The sequence below is a fragment of the Anomaloglossus baeobatrachus genome, chromosome 4 (assembly GCF_048569485.1).
Source record: "Anomaloglossus baeobatrachus isolate aAnoBae1 chromosome 4, aAnoBae1.hap1, whole genome shotgun sequence".
NCBI classification, from domain to species: domain Eukaryota; kingdom Metazoa; phylum Chordata; class Amphibia; order Anura; family Aromobatidae; genus Anomaloglossus; species Anomaloglossus baeobatrachus.
Window position 1 is genome coordinate 308,838,802 of NC_134356.1, and position 23,890 is coordinate 308,862,691.

General features: G+C 43.4%; 1 protein-coding gene across 2 annotated transcripts in view; it reads right to left on the minus strand.

Annotated features, from left to right (window-relative positions):
• Nucleotides 1–23,890, minus strand: part of TMEM117 (transmembrane protein 117) — a 478,554-nt gene that overhangs the window by 272,105 nt on the left and 182,559 nt on the right. For both annotated transcript variants that reach the window (XM_075344967.1, XM_075344968.1), the window contains exon 4: nucleotides 6,854–6,953. In XM_075344967.1, the coding sequence (XP_075201082.1) occupies nucleotides 6,854–6,953 (100 nt within the window). The remainder of the gene's footprint in view (nucleotides 1–6,853; nucleotides 6,954–23,890) is intronic.

The window sequence follows — 23,890 nt, forward strand, 5'->3', positions numbered from 1 at the left end:
AAAAAAACTAAATCGCTTGTCATTAACTCCATTATTTATGATGATGCCATGATTTAATGCAGCATTTTCGATGGGTAAACCTTTCATAGTGCTCACAGTAGTGTAAATTCTATGGAATGGGGGGTACTAAAGGGTACTTTACACGCTGCGACATTGCTAGTGATTGTAAGCGATGTCGAGCGCGACAGCACCTGCCCCCGCCGTATGTGCGACATTTGGTGATCGCTGCCGTAGCGAACATTATCGCTACGGCAGCGTCACACGCACATACCTGTACAATAACGTCGCTGTGACCGCCGAACAATCCCTCCCTCATGTTAACCGCGACATCACTAAGCGGCCGCCCAATAGAAGCGGAGGGGTGGAGATGAGCAGGACGTAACATCCCGCCCACCTCCTTCCTTCCGCATTGCCGATGGACGCAGGTAAAGAGATGTTCGTCGTTCCTGCGGTGTCACATGTAACGATGTGTGCTGCCGCAGGAACGATGAACAACATTGTACCTGTGGCAGCAGCGATATTAAAGAAAGGAGCGACGTGTCAACCATCACCGTTTTTGAACGATTTTGCGATTGTTGATCTTCGCTCCTTGGTGTCACATGCTGCGATGTCGCTACCGGCGCCGGATATGCGTCACTAACGACGTGACCCCCACGATATATCGGTAGCAATGTCGCAGCGTGTAAAGCACCCTTAAAGCCATAAATGATAGTTAATGAGCAATGAAACTTGGAGATCACCTTTCATTATAAGCATTATATGCACCCCTGTAAAATAACCTTAACATTACTAATAAAAGAGTTTTGTATGTTATATATCAGGAAAAAAGACCAAGAAAAAGTATAGCAAAAGATAAATCCTTTATTACAGGGGTTGTTCAGTTTTCTTCTAGAATTTGTGCATGTACCTAGGCTGCCGAATGCTGACAGTTTGTAATATACTGCCTATCAGCACTCTGCACCATTGCCTAGATACCACACTTAGGCGGGCTTTGCACGTTGCGCATCGCAAGCCGATGCTGCGATGTCGCACGCAATAGTCCCCGCCCCCGTCGCAGGTACGATATCGTGTGATAGCTGGCGTAGCGAAAATTATCGCTACGCTAGCTTCACGTGCACTCACCTGCCCTGCGACCGTCGCTCTGGCCGGCGACCCGCCTCCTTCCTAAGGGGGCGGGTCATGCGGCGTCATAGCGACGTCACACGGCAGGCGGCCAATAGCGGCGGAGGGGCGGAGATGAGCAGGATGTAAACATCCTGCCCACCTTCTTCCTTCAATAGCCGCCGGCGGCAGGTAAGGTGATTGTCCTCGCTCCTGCGGCTTTACACACAGTGATGTATGCTGCCGCAGGAACGAGGAACAACATCGTACCTGTCGCGGCACTGGCATTATGGAAATGTCGGAGCCTGCAACGATGATACGATAATGACGCTTTTGCGCTCGTTAATCGCATCATCTAGGATTTACACACTACGACATCGCAAGTGACGCCGGATGTGCGTCACTTTCGATTTGACCCCACCGACATCGCACCTGCGATGTCGTAGTGTGCAAAGCCGCCCTTAGTCATGTCAGTAGTGATGGGCGAATAGTAACTATTCGCGTACAAATTATTCTTCATGAATCCCAAAGTGCTATTCCGGTATTCATCACCAATAACAAGCCAAATGCAAGTCAATGGGAAACTTGAGCATTTTTCTTGTTGTGACGAATACTGGAATAGTACTCGGTATTCGGGAAGCATTATCCAAACACGAATAGTTACTATTCGCACATCACTAGTGACCAGCTCTCGTGATTTTGGAGGAGCTGCTTATACCCAAATTAGTGTTTACTTGCGTGGCAGAGAACGGTCGTAACATCACAACTGAATGTATGCAAAGTTTCTGTCAGACTTACCCCCTGATTCCACAACCAGTCTCTACCAGACCTGCCCCCTAAAACCCCACCCAATCTCTACCAGACTCACATCCTTAAGCTTCACCCAGTCTTTGCCAGACCTGCCCCCTGAAGCCACACCCAGTCTCGGCCACACCAGTCCACTGTCTCCTGCTTAGCCACCCATGCAGCACATAGTGCAGGCAGCAGTTAAAAGACTCAGCTGATTGGCCTAAACAGGCCAATCAGCTGTTAGCAGGGACAGACTGCTGAAATGAATAGTGGAACATGGAGCTGAAAGCTTCTTTCTTTACTATTCAGTCTCAGGAAAGCCTTAAAGGGAATCTGTCGCCAAGTTTTTGCCAACTAAGCTGAGACCAGCATAATGTAGAGACAGAGACACTGATTCCAGTGATGTGTCGCTTACCGAGCTGCTTAATGTAGTTTTGATAAAATCACTGTTTAATCAGCAATAGATTATCATTAGAGGACAACTTGGCCTGCTGCCAGGTAGTCCAGCATATTCATGAGCTCTGTATAACTAGTAGATCTGCAGCAGAAAAAACATTGATTTTATCAAAATGACAACTCAGTAAGAGACACATCACTGGAATCAGGATCTCTGTCTCTAAATGCTCTCACACGGAGGAGAAAAAACCTGGTGACAGATTCCCTTTAAGATTCTGCAAGGACCTTTGAGTCACATGACAGTGTCATGTGACTGGACGAAAGAAATACGAAGCTGCTGAACACCCACAGCTCTGCTGAAACCCCAGGAAAAGGCTTCTACATACAGGTGCATCTCAATAACTTAGAATATCATCAAAATGTTTATTTCAGTAATTCAATACAAAAAGGGAAACACATATATTATATAGAGTCATTACACACAGTGTCATCTATTTCAAGTGTTTATTTCTGTCAATGTTGATGATTATAGCTTACAGCCAATGAAAACCCAAAAGTCATTATCTCAGAAAATTGGAATATTATATAAGATCAACTGAAAAAAATGATTTTAAACTCAGAAATGTTGGCCTACTGAAAGGTCTGTACAGTAAATGCCCTCAATACTTGGTTGGGGCTCCTTTTGCATGAATTACAGCATCAATGCGGTGTGGCATGGAGGTGATCAGCCTGTGGCACTGCTGAGGTGTTATAGAAGCCCAGGTTACTTTTATAGCAGCCTTAAGCTCCTGTGCATTGTTGGGTCTTGTGTCTCTCATTTTCCTCTTGACAATACCCCATAGATTCTCTATGGGGTTTAGGTCAGGTGAGTTTGCTGGCCAATAATGCACAGTGATACTGTGATTATTAAACCAGGTATTGGTACCTTTGGCAGTGTTGACAGGTGCCAAGTCCTGCTTGAAAATTGAATTTCCACATCCAAAAAGCTTGTCGCCAGAGGGAAGCATGAAGTGCTCTAAAATTTCCTAGTTGACGGCTGCGCTGACTTTGGTCTTGATAAAACACAGTGGACCTACACCAGCAGATGACATGACTCCCCAAACCATCAGTGATTGTGGAAACTTCACACTAGACCTCAAGCAGCTTGGATTGTGGCCTCTCCACTCTTCCTCCAGACACTGGGACCTTGACTTCCAAATGAAATGCAAAATTTACTTTCATCTGAAAACAACACCTTGGACCACTGAGCAACGGTCCAGGTCTTTTTCTCCTTGGCCCAGGTAAGACGCTTCTGGTGATGACTATTGGTCATGAGTGGCTTGACACAAGGAATGCGACAGTTGTAGCCCAGGTCCTGGATACGTCTGTGTGTGGTGGCTCTTGAAGCACTGACTAAAGCAACAGTAAACTCCTTGTGAATCTCCCACAAATTTTTGAATGGCCTTTTCTTACCAATCATATCAAGGCTGCGGTTATCCTGGTTGCTTGTGCACCTTTTTCTACCATATTTTTTCCTTGCAATCAACTTTCCATTAATATGCTTGGATACAGCACTCTGAACAGCCAGCTTCTTTATTAATGACCTTTTGTGGCTTACCCTCCTTGTGGAGTGTGTCAATGACTGCCAACTGGACATCTGTCAAGTTAGAAGTCTTCCCCATGATTGTGTAGCGCCTTCTGAACCAAACTAAAGGACCATTTTAAACGCCTAGGAAGCCTTTGCAGTTGTTTTGTGGTAAATATTCTAATTTTCTGAGATAATGACTTTTGGGTTTTCATTGACTGTAAGCCATAATCATCAACATTAACAGAAATAAACACTTAAAATAGCTCTGTGTGTAATGACTCTATATAATGTGTTTCCTTTTTGTATTGAATTACTGAAATAAATAAACTTTCTAATGATATTCTAATTTATTGAGATGCACCTGTAAGTGAGAATAAATGTGCTGTCTGTGTGTCTATCTCTTATCTATTAACTATCTAAAATCTATCTACAACCATGGCTGAAAGTGTTGGCACCCTTGAAATTGTTCCAGAAAATGAAGTATTTCTCCCAGAAAATTATTTAAATTATACATATTTTGTGATACATGCTTATTTCCTTTGTGTGTATTGGAACAACACCCCCCCCAAAAACAGACAAAAGGGACAAAAATCGGAGAAATTTCACAAAATACTCCAAAAATAGGATGGACAAAATTGTTGGCACCCTCAACTCACCCCCTTCACACTAGGGGCGATTCTCCATTTTTGTTTTTCATTTTTTCCTTCCCTTCGTCCAAGAACCATATTTTTTTTATACTTCAGTCAAAATAGCCTTATGAGGGCTTATTTTTTGAGGGACAAGTAGTTGTTTTGGATGACTTCATTCATTCTTCCAAATATTCTACTGGAAAATGGGTGAAAATATTCAACTACGGTGAAATTGCAAAAAAAGTGCTATTGCACAATTGCTTTTGGTTTGTTTTCTTTATTTACCGTGCTCACTATTTTGATAAACTGACCTGGCAATATGACTCCCCAGGTCGGTACGAGTTCTTAGATACTAAACAAGTATACTTTGACTTTTATCTAAGTAGTGAAAGAAAATTCAGACGTTTGTCGAAAAAAAGAGTAGTGCTTTTGTCGCCATTTTCCCAGCCCCGTATAGCGTTCTCATTTTTCGGGATCTGGGGCTCAGTGATGGGTTATTTTTGCATCTTGCGTTTACATTTTTAATTTAACCATTTTTGGATAGATGCGATGTTTGGATTGCCTGTTATTGCATTTCAATACAATGTTGCAGGAATCAGTAAAATGTGATTTGGAATTTTTTTTCTTGCTATGCCATTTACCAATCAGATTAATTGATTTAATATTTTTATTGATCGGACATTTCTGAACACGGCGATACCAAATGTGCGTACTATTATTATTATTGTTATGATTTACAATGGGGCAAAAGGGGAGTGACTTGAACTTTTGGGGGGGGTCATATTTTTAAAACTCTTTTTTACATTTTTTATTCATTTTACTAGTTCCCCTAGGGAACTTTATGCCTGCACTGCCTGATTGCTTCTCCTCATCAGTGCAATGTTTCAGCATCGCTCTGATCAAGAGAAATGCTGTGTTCCTGTGAGTGCCGCTGCAATAATAACAAAGGCCAAATTGAACACTCATCGTAACTTGATTGGCTAACTGCTGACTCCTGATGAAGCATGTGTGATGTGAAACGTGTGTCTGGCATGGCGAGCATTCTGTAAATTGACCTTTATGTTTAACATTTCTTTCAAGCTTGCCTATGGTTTATCTTGTTTAGTTATTACAAAGTAATTAATTGTTGTACATTTAGTAACTAATTAACTTCAATACAGTTTACTGTGGCCACCGGGTACTTTGGTGCCCATGCCTTGCTCTATTGTTCCAGTGCAGCCCCATGTCTTTTAATAATACTTTCTGTACCTGTTTTTAGTATCTTGTTATTATGGACACCAATAAAGGATTTATCTTTTACTTTATCTTGGTCTTATCCATGCCTTTTTTTGGTGGTGGAGTGGTGCATGGGATACTGTTGATTCAAGTAAATTTCTTATTTCTTAGGGCCGCTTTACACGCTGCGATATCGCTAGCATTTGTTGGCGATGTCGAGTGCGATAGCACCCGCCCCCGTCGTATGGCCGATATGTGGTGATCGCTGCCGTAGCGAACATTATCGCTACGGCAGCGTCACACGCACATATCTGTTCAGCGACGTCACTGTGACTGCCGAACAATCCCTCCCTCAAGGGGGAGGTGCGTTCGGCGTCACCGCAACGTCACCGCGACGTCACTAAGCGGCCGGCCAATAGAAGCGGAGGGGCGGAGATGAGCAGGACGTAACACCCCACCCACCTCCTTCCTTCCACATTGCCGGTGGACGCAAATAAGGTAAGGTTCCTTGTTCCTGTGGTGTCACACATAGCGATTTGTGCTGCCGCAGGAACGACAAACAACATCGTACCTGCAGCTGAAACGATAATTCGGAATGGACCCCCATGTCACCAATTAGCGATTTTGAATGTTTTTGCAACGATTCAAAATCGCTCATAGGTGTCACAAGCAACGACATCACTAATGCGGCCGGATGTGCGTCACAAAATCCATGACCCCAATGACATCGCTTTAGCAATGTCGTAGCGTGTAAAGCGGCCCTAAGTTATATTGTAAAAGTCAAAGCATGCACGCAATTGCATATAGTGATAAATTATAATGTAATCTATCTGAAGTTAATGTGTACCTCCACTTTTGTCCATCTTCTGTTAATAATTTGTAATAAAATGGCATCGATGGAGGAGCTTGAGCTAAAACCCGGGGCCTCATGCACATAGCATGTGTTACAGTTATGATTAAGGTCGGTGTTTTTAAGAACCTTACCATGGTACACATAGAAGAGTATGAAATCCTACTGTGCTTATACATGCTAATGATTAACATATGCCATACAGAGCAGAACAGAAAGGGAATTTCTATTCTAGTGATAGTTGTGATATCCACTCAAGCAATCTTTTGGCACATCTTAATGACAAATGAGAAAACATAGTCTTACCATCCAGGCTGTAACAAAGTCTCCCATCCATGTTCCAACTGCTGCAACCTTCATAAAGCTCTCATTCCTGATGCCCATGAACTCAGTTATAATGTAGGGGCTGTGGAGAATAAAATCACAGACATAAGTCTACATTAGGAAAAAATTAATCTTCCAAAAAACTAAGTGGACTACAGTATATTCTGGACTGCATTCTTCTTCCTATAATTCTAATATAGTAAGCACCTTTAAAAAAAAAAAATCACACATTGTTTTTAAATGGTTTTAAATGGTCAGATGTTGATTTTCGCTATGCCTGTCACTGGGAAAATGACCAAAGTGGATTTCATTAATGCATAATGGTATACAAAACATTTACCTGGCAAATGAAAATGAATAAATGGACATCATATTTAGATGTAAATTTAATAGAAAAAGTTTATCTAAAATGCAGAAAATAGCTAATAAAAATGCAAAAACAAATGGATGTGACAATCCTGGTCGGCTGTAGGCTGCTATTTTTAGGCTGGGGGGAGGCCGAATAAGTATAAATCTCCCCAGCCTGAGATAGTAGCCCACAGCTGTCAGTTGTATCATGGCTGCGTATCAAAATGGGGGTCCTTTTTTTAAAATATTTAATTAAATATTGAAAAAAAGAAAAGCCGCATGCATTCCCTATTATTTTCATACACAGCCCAGATAAGCACAAGGCTGGGGGCTGCAGCTTGTAGCCGTATACTTTATCTTTGCTGGGCATTAATTTATTTTTACACTATAGGTACGCACACAGCATCTGTGATTGCAAGCAGTCAGACAAGCTGTCACATAGGATGGGGGCTTGTCTGACTGCAACCAGAGATGCGGGGACTGCCAGTGGGTGGGGGAAACAGTGCATATGCATGAGGTTAATCAGCGGCCCCAGAAGTAGTGTGAGCGGCCTGGAAGCAGTGTTACAGTCGCGCGAGAAACTTGGTAAGTACAGTATAATGCACCTGCTTTTCCCTTATTTTTATTTTTTCTTTATTTGTTTTTATTAATTATTGAGTTGCCAAACCTGGATCTTTGCCCAAAGTTCATGGAGAACTACAGGTGTGGGGTCAGTGTTCAGGTGTTTTTAAAAACATGCGGATCAAGACTTTTACAGTCCGGGGCCGCCCTTCACTAGTGATGACCAATACATAAGACTTCTTATAGTGCTTTGTGTAGTCCTTATTTACTCATCCTGTCTCATATTAAGACAGTGTAATCTTAAGCCTGCTTTACACGTTGCAATTTCGCATACGATATCGTATGCGATTTGCAATGCCCCCATCGTATGTGTGGCACGTTCAATTTGTTGCACGTGCTGCAAAAACGATTAACCCCCGTCACACGTACTTACTTTCCATACGACTTCGATGTGGGCGGCGAACGTCCACTTCATGGAGTGGGAGGGACGTTCTGCGTCACATCGACGTCACGTGGCAGGCAGCCAATAGAAGCGGAGGGGCGGAGCTGTGTGGGATATAAACATCCCGCCCACCTCCTTCATTCCTCATTGTGGGCCGGGAGCCGCAGGACGCAGGTAAGATCTGTTCATCGTTCCCGGGGTGTCACACACTGCAATGTGTGCTACCCTGGGTACGATGAACAATCTGACGTGCAATTCTAGAGAAAGGTACGATGTGTATGCGATGAACGTTTTATCGTTCAATCGCAATCACACGTAGCTGTCACACACTGCAATGTACCTTACGATGCTGGATGTGCGTCACTTACGACGTGACCCCGCCGACACATCGTAAGATACATTGCAGCGTGTAAAGCGGGCTTTAGACTAGATGGTCTGACAATAAGGGCTCGCTCGCAAGAGAATATAAAAAAAAATTGGCCCACTTTTCTGGATAAGAATGGGAGCGATTCTTTATACGCATATCTAACCCCAGCCTAAGATAAATTTATGACATATGCTGGAATGGTGGATGCTAAATTTGATGTATTGTTAGATTGTCTAGTCTCAGATAACACCACCTATTGGTTGGCTTTGATTTCACCAATATTTGTGCCAAAATGTTGGCGCAATTATGGCATTTTGCTTTATAAACCCAAGCCCCTACTTGCCCATTTGTTAAGTGAGGAACAAAATGTGTCTTACACATATACTATTGCTTATTTGTGCTGCAAAGAGAGAAAGAATTCTGCCACATTTTTCTTTGTAACTCTCCTCCACTATTTTTCTTACTAGTTAGGGTTAACCAATAGGGCTGGTGTACATATCAATCTTGACTTCTATGTAGAGCGAAAATAAAATAGAATTGTGTCTGCAATGGCAGAATTATGGGTTTGCCAAGTTGCTATTCAGTTTCATTTTTTCAGAAATATAATGTTAAAATCCAGCAAATATGAAAATATTCTACTTTGCTCTGTTTCATAGTCAGACAAGTCATAATATGGTAATACATGAAATATTAAGACTGTGCCAACAATGTTCACATTTTTTACACTCTTCATAAATTCATAATTCTGTATATACGGGCTCATTTATATTTCCATTTTGTGTTTTCACATTGGTTGCTTAAAAATCTATTGATTTAGAAGCTGTAAGAGTTTCTGTTCGTGTTTCCATGCATTTTCTCTTCAGCCTACCAGCTGTTTCATTTGTTATTTCCTACACTAATATGGAGTTTTATGTCTTGCTGCTGGCCAGAATGATATTCATTTAAGAACTATAAAACGTCCAAGTATCCATAATACAACCAACAGCCTCCATTTATCACCGATAGCATTTGGAAACAGAGCTACGTTAAGTTAGACACTGCATAGGCATCCTTGTATTTTCATGGAGCCAACAACCTGTCCTGAGGGACCATGCATACAGACAAATCGTTCTCTACTAAAACAACACTTGTTTTATGTTTTGTTTGCCATCCAAATTGTTTCCTGCAATCTAATAAAATATGAGCAATGTTCTCATCCCGAGACACTACCAGGTAATATACTACAGATTGCCAAAATAATGAGTGAGGAAAGAAACATAAGAGTTTTTAGCATAAGCAACTTCCTTAGTACCAAAGATATTACTAATGTGACTATATCAATACCTTTATATTTGTAAATGTAACTTCTGAAACTTGAGAAGTACCCTATTGGAAGATTTTTTAAAACTCTGGCCCTGCAAGGTGTTTTGGCCAGTTTTGTGACTTTTGGGGTCTTCACGCCTGTCCCGGTCAGCTCCGCCAAAAAGGAGGAACACGAAAGAGACGGGGAGTGGCTAAGCCACCTGTCTAATTCATGAAAATTAACACCACTTTAACGGTGTAAATTTATCCAGAAATCTACTCTTGTCCCTGATTGAAGTACCATTTCTGGTTATGGCGCATGCCAATTGTAAGGTACGCCTACTTCATAAAGTGGCATGCACATCTCAATGAATTAGGTGTATCTCATGCTTGATCATTAAGACTACTGTGCAAAACCCAAATCTTCATGAATTGAGCCCTTTACATTTTGGCTAACATTTGTTAAATGCTTACCAGTACTGCCGCCAAGCATCAACAAGAGGTATAAGTGTGCCATCACTGCTGTGAATGTGACAGCCCTTGCTGTCACTATCCTTAGAGTTACATCTAAAGAGGTTGTTCCATCTCAGATATTTACAGCAGATCCACAGCATGCAATCTCAAGAATAGAGATCCGTCACTCATTGCAGCTCATTGAGACATTTTCGTACATGTTTGGTTATCTCCATTTATTTGTATGGAGTCTTTTGAAACTTGGCAAGAATGTGAACTCTGCAACTTCTAGAATGCTCATACAGTTGAGATGCTGTAATTCAATATTACCTGTAAAATGTTGTTTTTGTCCCTATCACAACGAGTTCATTACATCTGACATCACGAATAATGAAGACCTCAGTGCAAGGTTCAATGTATAACACATGGCAGTATTCCAAATAAAAAGCCTAGATTTGTTACATATCATATTCATAAGAGGATCCATCACTGGCTCCAGGGGCAGACATGTCATTGGCGCAACCTGTGTGGCCATACAGGGGCCCAATTGGTAAGGGGGCACATTTCTACCTTCAAAGCAGGGGGGGGTTTACATTATGATGGGTTCCTGGGCTGCAAAGGGTGCAAATACTGTTCAAGCACAAGGGCCCTCTTCTGTCTGTGTCTGCTAGTGACTGGCTTAACTTTGTGAACTTGCAGTTTGGGGTACATTGAGGGAAAAACTTTACATGTGCTAATATTAAGTTGTACATATACACATGCACAATGGAAAGAGTGACTAATTGTGCTACTGTTTGACACCTTAGAATTATTACCGGAATTGATGGACAGAGACAAAAATCGGCCCTGGTGTAAGAATAGTAGACAGGACCTCTTTGCAATCCAATAGTTAATAAAAAGCCACAATTACAGATTTTTTGGAAGTGGACATGGACCCCATACTTTTTGGCCCTCTGTGGAGCTCCACAGGATGCACCAATGATATATTCATCTCTGATTGCCATCCCTAATAATACTACCTTAAAGGAGCCCTGTTGAATTGCATGATGGCAATACACTGGAAAGTAACAGTAAAAGTAATCCCTGTTAGAAAATACAAAACATTTTGTATTGCATAGAAAGCATCTTGTCTTGTAACTGATGTAATAGGGTTCAGCTAATACTGATGGCTGGGGAAGTTTCACATCTCTGCACACACACCTGCGGCTCTTATTGGTGTATAGTTACTTCTTTGTTTGGGATACTATATAAGCTGGTCACATGATGTAATAAATCAAACTTTCAGTACACCATACTAGGCTGTGCTGGATTGATTTCCCAAGTGCTTGTAAAACAAATCTAATTAATTTGGAGTTCCAATGGCATATTAGTGTATTTCGCTCAAAAACAAACATGAAAGGTTTTCTATCTTCACTATAGCCGAATGACTGCATGTGATGACTCTGCAACATTTTCAGAATTTCCTAGATCAGGTTTCTATTCCTAAAAGCATCTAGAAAATGGTTAAACTGTCTGGAAGCTGAAGATCATGGCCCTACCCCAGTACATTAGTAACATGATTTTGTAAGGTATATCTGAAATGTTTGGTGACAATTAAAGTAGTTTTAATTAGTGTTTGGATATAAGTAATTATGTTCAGGAAGGCAACAATAAAAAAATGTAAGCCCTTAATCTCTAAATGTTATGCGGTCAATGCCTCTTAATGAGATGCATCCTAATTGAGATTAATAGCATTCCTTTTAAATTAATTATTCCAAGCCGCTTTACTGTGCACTTCATGGCATCAAAATAAGTAATGTTCATTGGAATATCACGATGATATTTAACTATTTTAAGAAAATGATTGCTATATACCAATAAAATATTTATTATTTGATACAGTTTACAACTTTTTCTCTCTCATGCCATGTTCCCTCATTTTGGATTCTGTCTAAGTTATGGATTCTGTCCCCAATCCAGACAGAGTCCATACAGTTCCACTACAAATGAATGGGTTATTTTAGCTGGCAGAAAAGTGAACGTTTAAGATGTGGAGTTAACCCCTTCACCCCCGGCCACTAAAACACCCTAATGACCGGGCTATTTTTTGCAATTCTGACCAGTGTCACTTTGACAGTTTATAACTCTGGAACGCTTCAACGGATCCCGGCGATTCTAACAGTGTTTTTTGTGACAAATTGTACTTCATGATAGTGGTACATTTAGGCCGATAATTTTTGCGTTTATTTGTGAAACTTTTGGAAATTTTGTGCAAATTTTGAAAATTTTGCAATTTTCAAACTTTGAAATTTTATGCCCATAAATCCGAGAATTATGTCACACAAAATAGTTACGAAATAAAATTTCCCACATGTCTACTTTACACCAGCGCAATTTTTTAAACATTTTTTTTTTCGTTAGAAGGGGTCAAAGTTCATCAGCAATTTCTCATTTTTTCAACAAAATTTACAAAATCATTTTTTTAGGGACCGCATCACATTTGAGGTGACTTTGAAAGGCCTAAGTGACAGAAAATACCCCAAAGTGACCCCATTCTAAAAACTGCACCCCTCACACTGCTCAAAACCACATCCAAGAAGTATATTAACCCTTCAGGTGCTTCACAGGAACCAAAGCAATGTGGAAGGAAAAAATGAAAATTGTACTTTTTAACGCAAAAATGTTACTTTAGCCATAAAATTTTGCATTTTCACAAGGGAGAAAAGAGAACATGCACCACACAATTGATTGTGCAATTTCTCCTGAGTACTCTATTAACCCATATGTGGTAAAAATCAATTTTTTGGGCTCACGGCAGAGCTCGGAAGGTAAGGAGCGCTATTTGAATTTTTCAATGCAAAATTAGCTGCACTCATTAGCGGACGCCATGTCGGGTTTGAAGACCACCTGAGGTGCCTAAACAATGGAGCTCCCCTACAAGTGACCCCATTTTGGAAACTAGACCCCTCAAATAATTTTTCTATATGTTTGGTGAGCACTTTGAACACCTGGGGGCTTCACAGAAGTTTATAACATTGAGCAATGAAAAGAAAAAATTTTTTTTACCACAAAACTGTTGCTTCAACTAGGTAGCTTTTTTTCACAAGGGTATCAGGAAAAATGCACCATAAAATTTATTGTGCATTTTTTCCCTGAGTACGATGATACCCCATATGTTGTAAAAATCAATTTCTTGGGCACACAGCAGGGCTCTGAAGGGAAGGAGCGCCATTCGAATTTTTAAGCGCACAATTAGCTGGAGTTATTAGCGGACACCATGTCAGGTTTGGAGACCCCTTGAGCTGCTTAAACCATAAAGCTCCCCCACAAGTGACCTCATTTTGGAAACTAGACCCCTCAATAAATGTATCTAGAAGTTTGGTGAGCCTTTTGAACCCCCAGGAGCTTCACAGAAGTTACTTGAATGAGGTAGGTTTTCTTTATCTTTTACAATAGTATCAGGAAAAAATGCACCATAAAACGTATTGTGCAATTTTGCCTGAGTACCCAGATACCTCATATGTGGCGGAAAGTAATTGTTTGGGCGCATGGCAGGACTCAGAAGGGAAGGAGCGCCATTTGACAGCAAAATTGGTTGGAATCATTAGCTGACATCATGTTGCATTTGGAGACACCCTGAGGTGCCTAAACAATGGAACTCCCCCACAAGTGACCCATTTTGGAAACTAGACCCCTGAAGGAATTTATCTAGATGTTTGTGAGCCCCTTGAGCCCCCAGGGGTTCCACAGAGGTTGATAATGTTGAGACATGAATACATTTTTTTTTTTAACCACAAAACTGTTACTTGAACCAAGTAGCTTTGGAGCAACTTTATTTTCATAACCTAAACCAAATTTGGGATGGTTTCAGCTTTCAAAAGAGTAATTTATAAAACCAATGGATGAATTTAAAGTCAGGTTATAAGCTTTTATTTGCACAACATGGATAAGCGACAGAATTTCTGTCATGGAGTATATTAACCTCTTTAGCTCCATAGGGACAGCAAGTGACAGGACCATTGAGAGGACACTTGTCTATGTGTGACATTGGTGGGAATTCATAGAATATTCTGGGTTTTGTGAATTATGCTTTTTGTGCGGTATCGAATAGCAATTTGTATATACTGTAGACTTTTGGGTGTGTTTAATAAATTTTGTTTATTAGTACACGGTTTCATCTTAGTTAGTCGCCGAGGGTATATCTAATATATAAAGCTGAATGTGTGTGTGTGTATATGTCCGGGATTGGCATCCACACCGTCGCAGCTACAGCCACAAAATTTTGCACACTCACACTTCTGGACCCCGAGAGCGTCATAGGCTATGTTTTGAGGGGAAATTTTAACCCCGCTCTTTACAGTTATTTTCCAAAAAACCTGCCTCCATTAAAGCGAATGGAGCTGGGAGCCACAGTGCAGCCAGAACTTCAGAAGAATGTGCAGCCATGCCCTTATATGGAATGTTGGTGTGTCACAATGCAGCCAGGGAAAGAGACAGACATAGACAGGGTAAGAGACAGACACAAAGAGACAGACACAGACAAAGAGACAGACTGACAGGGAAAGAGACAGATGGAAAGAGAGGGAAAGAGAGAGACAGGTTAAGAGACAGACACAGACAAAGAGACAGAGACAGACACAGGGAAACAGACAGACAGGGAAAAAAGGGAAAGAGACAGACAGGGTAAGAGACAGAAAAAGAGACAGACACGGGGAAAGAGACAGAGGGAAAGAGGGAAACAGACAGACAGGGAAAGAGAGGGAAAGAGACAGACAGGGAAAGTGACAGATATATAGACAGGGAAAGAGATAGATAGACAGACAGGGAACGAGATTGAGACAGATGGAGAAAGAGACAGACAGGAAAAGAGACAGACAAAGAGAGAGACAGAGATATATACAGAGGGGGAGACAGACATTATAATTACCGTATTTTTCGGACTATAAGACGCACCGGACTATAAGACGCACCCTGGTTTTAGAGGAGGAAAATGGGAAAATAAAACTTTAAGCAAAAAATGTGGTCATGACACACTGTTATAGGGCGAGGATCTGCTGCTGACACTGTTATGGGGGTAATGTCCCCAAATTCTCTACTAAGGTACCCCATCCTGGTAATGATCCTCCTGCCTTGTATATGATCCTGCTATAAACCCCCATCCATCCTGTTCACATACCCCCCCATCCAGCCTGTTCACATGCCCCCCCCATCCAGCCTGTTCACATGCCCCCCCCATCCAGCCTGTTCACATGCCCCCCCCATCCAGCCTGTTCACATGCCCCCCCCATCCAGCCTGTTCACATGCCCCCCCCATCCAGCCTGTTCAGATGCCCCCCCATCCAGCCTGTTCACATGCCCCCCCATCCAGCCTGTTTACATGCCCCCCCATCCAGCCTGTTTACATGCCCCCCCATCCTGCCTGCTCATATACTCCCATCGTGCTCATATACCATCCTGGTATATGGCCTGTATCCTATAGCACAGAGAAAAAAATAAACGTTTATACTCACCTTTTCCTCACTCCCTGCAGCACCGATCACATCTTCCTCTCTGGCACGCTGATCTGTGTGTGTGGAGCCGTTCCCCTGCAACATCGCGATGTCTTCCTGTCTGTGCCGATCAGCTGACCAGCTCAGCACAGATCAGCTGACCGGCACAGACAGGAAGTCATCGCGTGCAGCAGGGGGGCGGCTCCACACACGGGGACAGGTGAGTGCACTGATTCACTGCACCCCGCGCTGGTAATGACGCGCGGAGAGCAGTGAATACAGCCGCACATGATCACTCCAGGCTGTAATTGCCAGGGGTGATCATGCCGGCTCTTTACTATGCGCGCGTCCCCGCTCATCCTTCCGCCCACCTGTCAGTGCCGGCTTCAGCGCTGAGAGATGGGCGGGAGGATGGGCGTGCATATGTAATGAGCGGGCCCACGTGGTCACGAGCAGGCGCTGCTGCTGCCTGCTCGTGCCCCCGATGACCCGCAGCACCCTCATTCCCAGCCGCAGCCCTATAGTCAGACCATAAGACGCACCCCCAACTTTCCCCCAACATTTGGGGGGAAAAAAGTGCGTCTTATGGTCCGAAAAATACGGTACATTTCTATCTATTTGTTTTGTGGTTTTTGTGTGCAGAATACATTTTTGTTAATACATTCTATTTTGTTAACAGCAGTTATTAACCCGGGCGAAGCCGGGTAGTACAGCTAGTATATTATATATAGCAAAGGAAAAGATAGCATTTAGCGTTGCATCATATATTAATTATTGTTAGTCAAATCTGATAATGATAATTAATATCAGTGTTAGCTCATATTACATTGTTAACAAGCATGCATAGTGGCAATAATAAATAATATTGGTGCTAGCCCTGTAACACTATGTGTATTGCTTCAGGGGCGGACACAGACTGCAGGGGGCCCCTAGGCAAGAAATCTTTCTGGGCCCCCCATTTTTCATACTACACCAAATGATGGAAGCATATAGATTGTCCTGTTTATTACTAGGTTAGGACACAACTACGAAACCTAAACAATAAATAAGTTCTATATTTACCATCTGAATATAACACAGAACAGTCCTGCCATCCTTCTATCGTACTGCAGCTTCAGCGCTGTTTCCGATACTTCTGTTTACATTGGCTAGAGATGGCACAACCTGTGCCAGCATTAATTATGTCACCGTTCTATAGGGTACAGGATCGCTGCAGCTTGTGATGCCTGCAGTTCAAGTCACCTGACCGCTGCAGCCTGTCACAAGCTGCAGCAGTCCTGTGTCTGGTAGAACGGTGACATAATTAATGCTGGTAAAATATATCTTTGTACCGTGTTAGCCAGTAGAGATAAAAAAAATTGTTTAAAAGAACTGAAGTCCTCAGTGGTTGATACCTTTTAATGGCTAACTGAAAAGATGGTAATAATAGCAAGCTTTCCAGACTACTCAGGTCTCTTCAGCAAGCTCAGTAGTTAATGCTGGCAGAGATCACAGGATGGCCTGTGCTGGATCCAGAATGGTAACTGCAGGCACGGTCGGACTGGGGTGTCTGGGGCCCACCAGGGGAAATAACTCTAGGGGCCCACCCTACAGCTACATGCAAATACCTATTAGCGGATAGGCCCGATATAGTGGAGCGCTGATTATAAAGCACAGGTGGCTCCTGCACATCTATATTGTGCACACACAATAACTAATGTACAATTACAGTAGTTTGCAGTACTGGGATCTTTGGTGACAAGTGATCACCGATCCTCAGGTTCGGTACGTGATAACTTATTGATCAGTGGAACCAGAACAGTGGAAAGCACTCAAAGAATGAGGAACTGTTATCCCTGACAGGGCACTTATATGCCCATTATACAATGCAGCGGCAGGTGGGGTGTGTGACCGCAGCTCCATTCATCCTCTTTGGGGTGGGATGTGTGACCGCAGCTCCAGTCATCCTCTTTGGGGTGGTCAGATAAAAACAAGCACAGCGCTCACAGCCACTGAGGGAATGAATGGGTCAGGGGTCGAGTCGGACATGAACTCCAGTATAATGGGGATAAAAGTTGCACATTTTGCCGATCAGTGCAGGTCCCAACAATCAGACCCCAACAGATGAATAAGTTATCACATGCTTAGGCCACGTTCACACTTACAGTATTTGGTCAGCATCTTACATCAGTATTTGTAGCCAAAATCAGTAGTGAGTGAAAAATGCAGAAGCGGTGCCCATCTTTCTTTTATACTTTTCCTCTCATTTTACAATTCCTGTTTTTGGCTTCAAATACTGAGGTAAAAAACTCACTAAATACTGTGTGTGTGTGTGTGTGTGTGTGTGTGGCCTTAGAAGAGGGAATTACTTGTTTTCACTGGCGAACCTCTGTAAGTGCATACAGTATGTGCTACAGTGCAATAGTCACAGGACAGCGAGGGGTTAAACATTCAAATATTTAAACTATTGGAAATAAAGAATTTTCCCCATATTGACAGAGAGAAAAAGTGACCTCCATACACATCACAATCCACTATACCAAGACTACCACATACAAGGGGGAAATACCACCACACCATGACCAGACAACATATTAAAACCACATAGTAACCGAATACAATCACATAGAAGAGAGAAATACCGCCACACCATGACCAGATAACATATTAACAATACATAGTGATCAAACACAACCACATACAAGAGTAATACCACCACACCATAATTAGACCACATAGTAACCGAATATTACCACAATCAAGGGAGAAATACCACAACACTATGACATGACCAGACTACCAAATAATACTACATACAAGAGACAAATACAAAACCATGACAAGACCACATATTACTACTACACAGTGACGAATAGTACAATAAATGATCATGAATAAAAACCACAATACTAATAACATTAATATTACCATCAGTGCTATTATACACAGGAGCTGTGTATATAGTGTCAGTGTACAGGTAATACAGTGATCACCGATGACATTATACACAGGAGCTCTGTATACCGTGTATAGTGTGTGTACATGTAATACTCTGACTAACCAGTGACGTCTCTAGCTAAGGTTATTCATCTTCGCTTTTCCTCTTCATCCGGTGCTGACCGCCATCACTTCTTCCTGCCCTGACATAACTCTGCAGAAAATAACACACAGTCACCTATAGCCGAACACTGTCTCACAGAGCACATGCCACACATTTTCCCCAATTTCTACACTACATCAGAATTTTGTTCCCCCATGGAAGACAGTATCCTCAAAATTAACCTATATTTCATCAGTAATAATCTCCCCTAATGTGCCCCTACAGTAATTATGCCCCACGTGCCAGCATAAACCAATAACGTATGTCCCTCATTCTGGCCCCTTTTATTTATTAATATCTGGGGGAACAAGTGGAATCAGAAGGGTTGTTAATTGCTTCCTGCACAAAATATCCCCCCACACACTTCTCCTCTCCAAAATAGGGCCACAAACTGCTCCTTTCCATAATGTACCCCCAAAACTTGCCCTTTCTATAATATCTCTCTCCATAAATTCCCCCCCAGTCCTCATTATACTATGCTGCCTTTCATAATTCCCTTCCTAATTGCCTCATATTGATCCTCATTTCCCCATAAAGTCCCCACTGCCCCATAATGTCACTTGTAAAGTAATACCGCTCCTACCCCACCAAGGCCCCCTCATCTCAAATTACCGTATATAGGGTGGAAATGCAGCAGCTACAGGTAAATTTCAGAAATAAAACTAGACCCCAATAAAATGTAATGTGCCCCCTTGTAGTAATGTGCCCTTCCTTGTGCAGTGTAGCAATGGGCCCCCCATCCTTGTTCACTGTATGAATGGGCCCCCCATCCTTGTGCACTGTATGAATGGGCCCCCCCATCCTTGTACACTGTATGAATGGGCCCCCCATCCTTGTGCACTGTATGAATGGACCCACCATCCTTGTGCAGTGTATGAATGGGCCCCCTATCCTTGTGCACTGTATGAATGGACCCACCATCCTTGTGCACTGTATGAATGGGCCCCCCATCCTTGTGCACTGTATGAATGGGCCCCCCCCATCCTTGTGCACTGTATGAATGAGACCCCATCCTTGTGCACTGTAAGAATGGGCCCCCCCATCCTAGTGCACGGTATAAATGGGCCCCCCATCCTTGTGCACTGTATGAATGGGACCCCATCCTTATGCACTGTAAGAATGGGCCCCCCATCCTAGTGCACGGTATGAATGGGCCCCCCATCCTTGTGCACTGTATGAATAGGCCCCCCATCCTTGTGCACTGTATGAATGGGCCCCCAATCCTTGTGCAGTGTAGCAATGGTCCCCCCATCCTTGTGCAGTGCATGAATGGGCCCCCCCATCCTTGTGCAGTGCGTGAATGGGCCCCCCATTCTTGTGCAGTGTGTGAATGGGCCCCGCATCCTTGTGCAGTGTGTGAATGGGCCCCCCATCCTTGTGCAGTGTATGAATGGGCCCCCCTATCCTTGTGCAGTGTATGAATGGACCCCCCTATCCTTGTGCCATGTATGAATGGCCCCCCCTTCCTTGTGCAGTGTATGAATGGGCCCCCCATCCTTGTACAGTGTATGAATGGGCCCCCAATCCTTGTGTAGTGTATGAATGGGCCCCCAATCCTTGTGTAGTGTATGAATGGGCCCCCCATCCTTTGTTAATGTCCTCTTTCCAGTCCCCTATTATGCCGTTGTTTACACACACACACACACACACACACACTATTCTCACCTGTCCTCCGTTCCTGCGGGGTTCTTACATTACCAGTCCGCAGGCTCATAGACCCCTCCATGATCTCGTCCGATGCACAGAACCGCCACCACAGGATGCCATCATGGCTTTACTGCATTTAAATGCTTTCCAGCGCCGTAAAGCATTTAACTGCAGTAAAGCCATGAAGTCACCTCTAGCGACGGCTCTGTGCAGAGAACGGGATCACCGAGGGGTCTGTGTCCTGCGGTCTGGAGCACCGGGGGAACGAGGAGAAGAGGTGAGAAAATATATATTTTTTTTTTCTTCGGCTCCTCCTGAGCGCTTACCTTCAGCCCTGCGCGTCCTCTTCTCTACTGCTCTGGCGGCAGTGTGATGACTGCCGCTGTGTCGGTGCGGGGCGGAGCAGCTCCTCCTCCTCAGTCCTAACACCGGCCGCACTGTTCAAATTTACGTGCGTCTGAAAGATACGCATACATTTGAATAGCGGCGATTTCTCCAGGACCCGTAAACCGGATATGTACAGGCCTGGGACTTCCGCAGTGCAGGCCCTACGGTGATATCACATGACTGTGATGTCAGCACAGGTCTTTCTGCAGCCGCGGAAACTGCAGCGATAGTACAGAACTTATGCTATCGCTGCAGTTTGTGATTGAAAGGCTGGGGGCCCTCAAAGCTTGGGAGGGGGGCCCATCGGAGCGTGGGGGCCCTGCCCAGTCTGCCTGCACATAACGCCGACACTGAGAAACCGGCGGCCCCGCATCGCTATACACTGCCCCGCACTATATAAGGCACAGGGGCCCACTGAGGACCCGGGGCCTACCGGGGGATTCCCCGCTACCCCGGCGGGCCAGACTGACCCTGACTGCAGGTGTGAATAATTTAGTTATTTTTTGAAAAATGTAACCCTCATTAGATCCTTTTGCCAAACAATTTCTTTACAGTATATGTATTATTTCAGACAACTCCTTTAAAAAGAACCTGATAGCTGACACTCCTGAGCCGTGGGCAGCCTGTACCATGCAGCGGCTGTACGATCTCCGCCAGGTATGTCTGACACTAAAACGCTGCGGAGATTCAGAGACAAACACTAATAGCTGTCGGGGACTGAGTCGCATGTAATACTAGTCAGACGAACGTGACCTGGTGTCTTCTCCCTGCTCACAGCCAGTAACTGACAGGTGTAAAATATTCTGTACAGAAAGAGACCTGTCAGTCACTGGCCGTGAACAGGGAGAAACCACCAGGCCACAGCTGTACGACTAGTATATAATGCGGCTCAGACTCCAACACCTATTGAAGTTTGTATATCTCTGAATCTCCACAGTATGTTAGAGTCACACATGTCTGGTGTACATCGTACAGCCATTGTCTGATACATGCTGCTCCATCCACGGGTGACATGAACCCGCAGTCAAGCCCCCACTATATTGATGTAATGTGTATATGGAGTGTACTGTGATGTGATAATACACTCAGCTGCTGCTGTTCTCTCCAGTGTCCAGTGCTGTTCTGCTCCTCTTCTCAGAGACAGCACCGGCACTCTTTCTGGTGACCAGTGTTGTTCTGCTCCTCTTCTCAGTGATGTCACCGCTGCGCTCTCTCTCCGATGTCCAGCACTGTTCTTCTCCTCTTCTCAGTGATGTAACCGCTGCTCTCTCCGGTGTCCAGCACTGTTTTTCTCCTCTTCTCAGTGATGTCACCACTCTCCAGTATCTCCAGATCACACTGTTCTGCAGGATTTCAGATTTGCTGTGCACAGTTTTTTTTGTTTTGCTGCATTTTTGTGGTGACCACAAAACTACAGCATGTCAATTCTTGTTGTGTTTTTTACACAGTGATAAGAAAATGCATCACAAACGCATGCTTTTTTGCATTTTTTATGTTACCACAAGAATGCAGGATGTGGACATAGCCTAAAAGAGACTTCTGGCCCAAACAGAGTGTAGTGTGAACCAAAATACTGGAGAGCGGTGAAGTCCCTCAGAAGATTGGCAGTAGGTGAGTATATAAATACACTCATTACGTTACATGCACATACACACTCCATCAATTAATAAGTGAGTAGGAGGCTTCTTTATATGTATTCACCTACAGTACAGACCAAACGTTTGGACACACCTTCTCATTCAAAGAATTTTCTTTATTTTCATGACTGAAAATTGTAGATTTACATTGAAGGCATCAAAAGTATGAATTAACACATGTGGAATGAAATACTTAACAACTGAAAATATGTCTTATATTCTAGATTCTTCAAAGTAGCCACCTTTTGCTTTGATTACTGCTTTGCACACTCTTGGCATTCTCTTGATGAGCTTTAAGAGGTAGTCACTAATGTTGAGCCACCCCCCTAGTGTTCGGGTTTGGATCGGTTCGTTGAACGGCGGGTGTGTTCGGCGAACGTTTGACGAACACCTTCGAACCCCATTGAAAACAATGGCAGGCAAAAACAAATACATACAAACACATTATACATTTACACATACAGTTAATAAACATTGCCATTATACTTACAGGTCCCTGCGACGCGTCCTGCACTCTCTCTCCTCTGTCTTTTCCTTCCGATCATCGCTGTGCCCTCCCGATAACCAGCACTGATGATACAACCGTGACATCGTCATAGCATGTGACCAGTCACATGTATTATCTCATTGGCTACAGACTGGTCACATGGCTAGACGTCATGCTAGGTCCTGTCAATGCATCTCTCCGATACGCGGTGCTCGTTTGAGCATCTCCGTGTACCGGCGAGATGCTTGGGCACATGCTTGGCTCCCAGTCCCTGCATGTCGGCGCTCTTTACAGAGTCAGCCCACATGCAAGGACTGGATGCCACAGTCGGTGAATAGCGGCACCGGGAATCAGGTGATCGGAGATCACCGTTGCTATAGTAACCCGCCTGTCAGATTACTATTTCAACGGTGGCAGCGGTGACATCACTGCTTACAACCCGCGGACTCTGCTCACTCACTGAGTGATTAGACTGCACGGAAGCAGCAGCGTTCTTCCTCCCATGCAGTGCTGTCTGATGTAGCAGAACTGCATGGGTTGAAGGAGAAAGAAGACACAAGACCTGGATCGTGGAGGGGTGAGAGGGAGTAATAAATATGGAGACTCTAAGTGTGTCTGTATTTATTTCTATTAAAATATTTTTTTTCTGTGTGGTGTCTTTTTATTAACCCTTTATTGGAGATTCTTAATGGCCGGGTCAAACTTGCCTGACATTAAGAATCTCTGGCTTAATACTAGCTAGTAAAACAAAGCTAGTATTAACCCATTATTACCCAGCGAGCCACCTGTCACCAGGGCAGCTGGAAGAGTTGGATACAGCGTCAGAAGATGGCGCTTCTATGAAAGCGCCATTTTCTGGGGC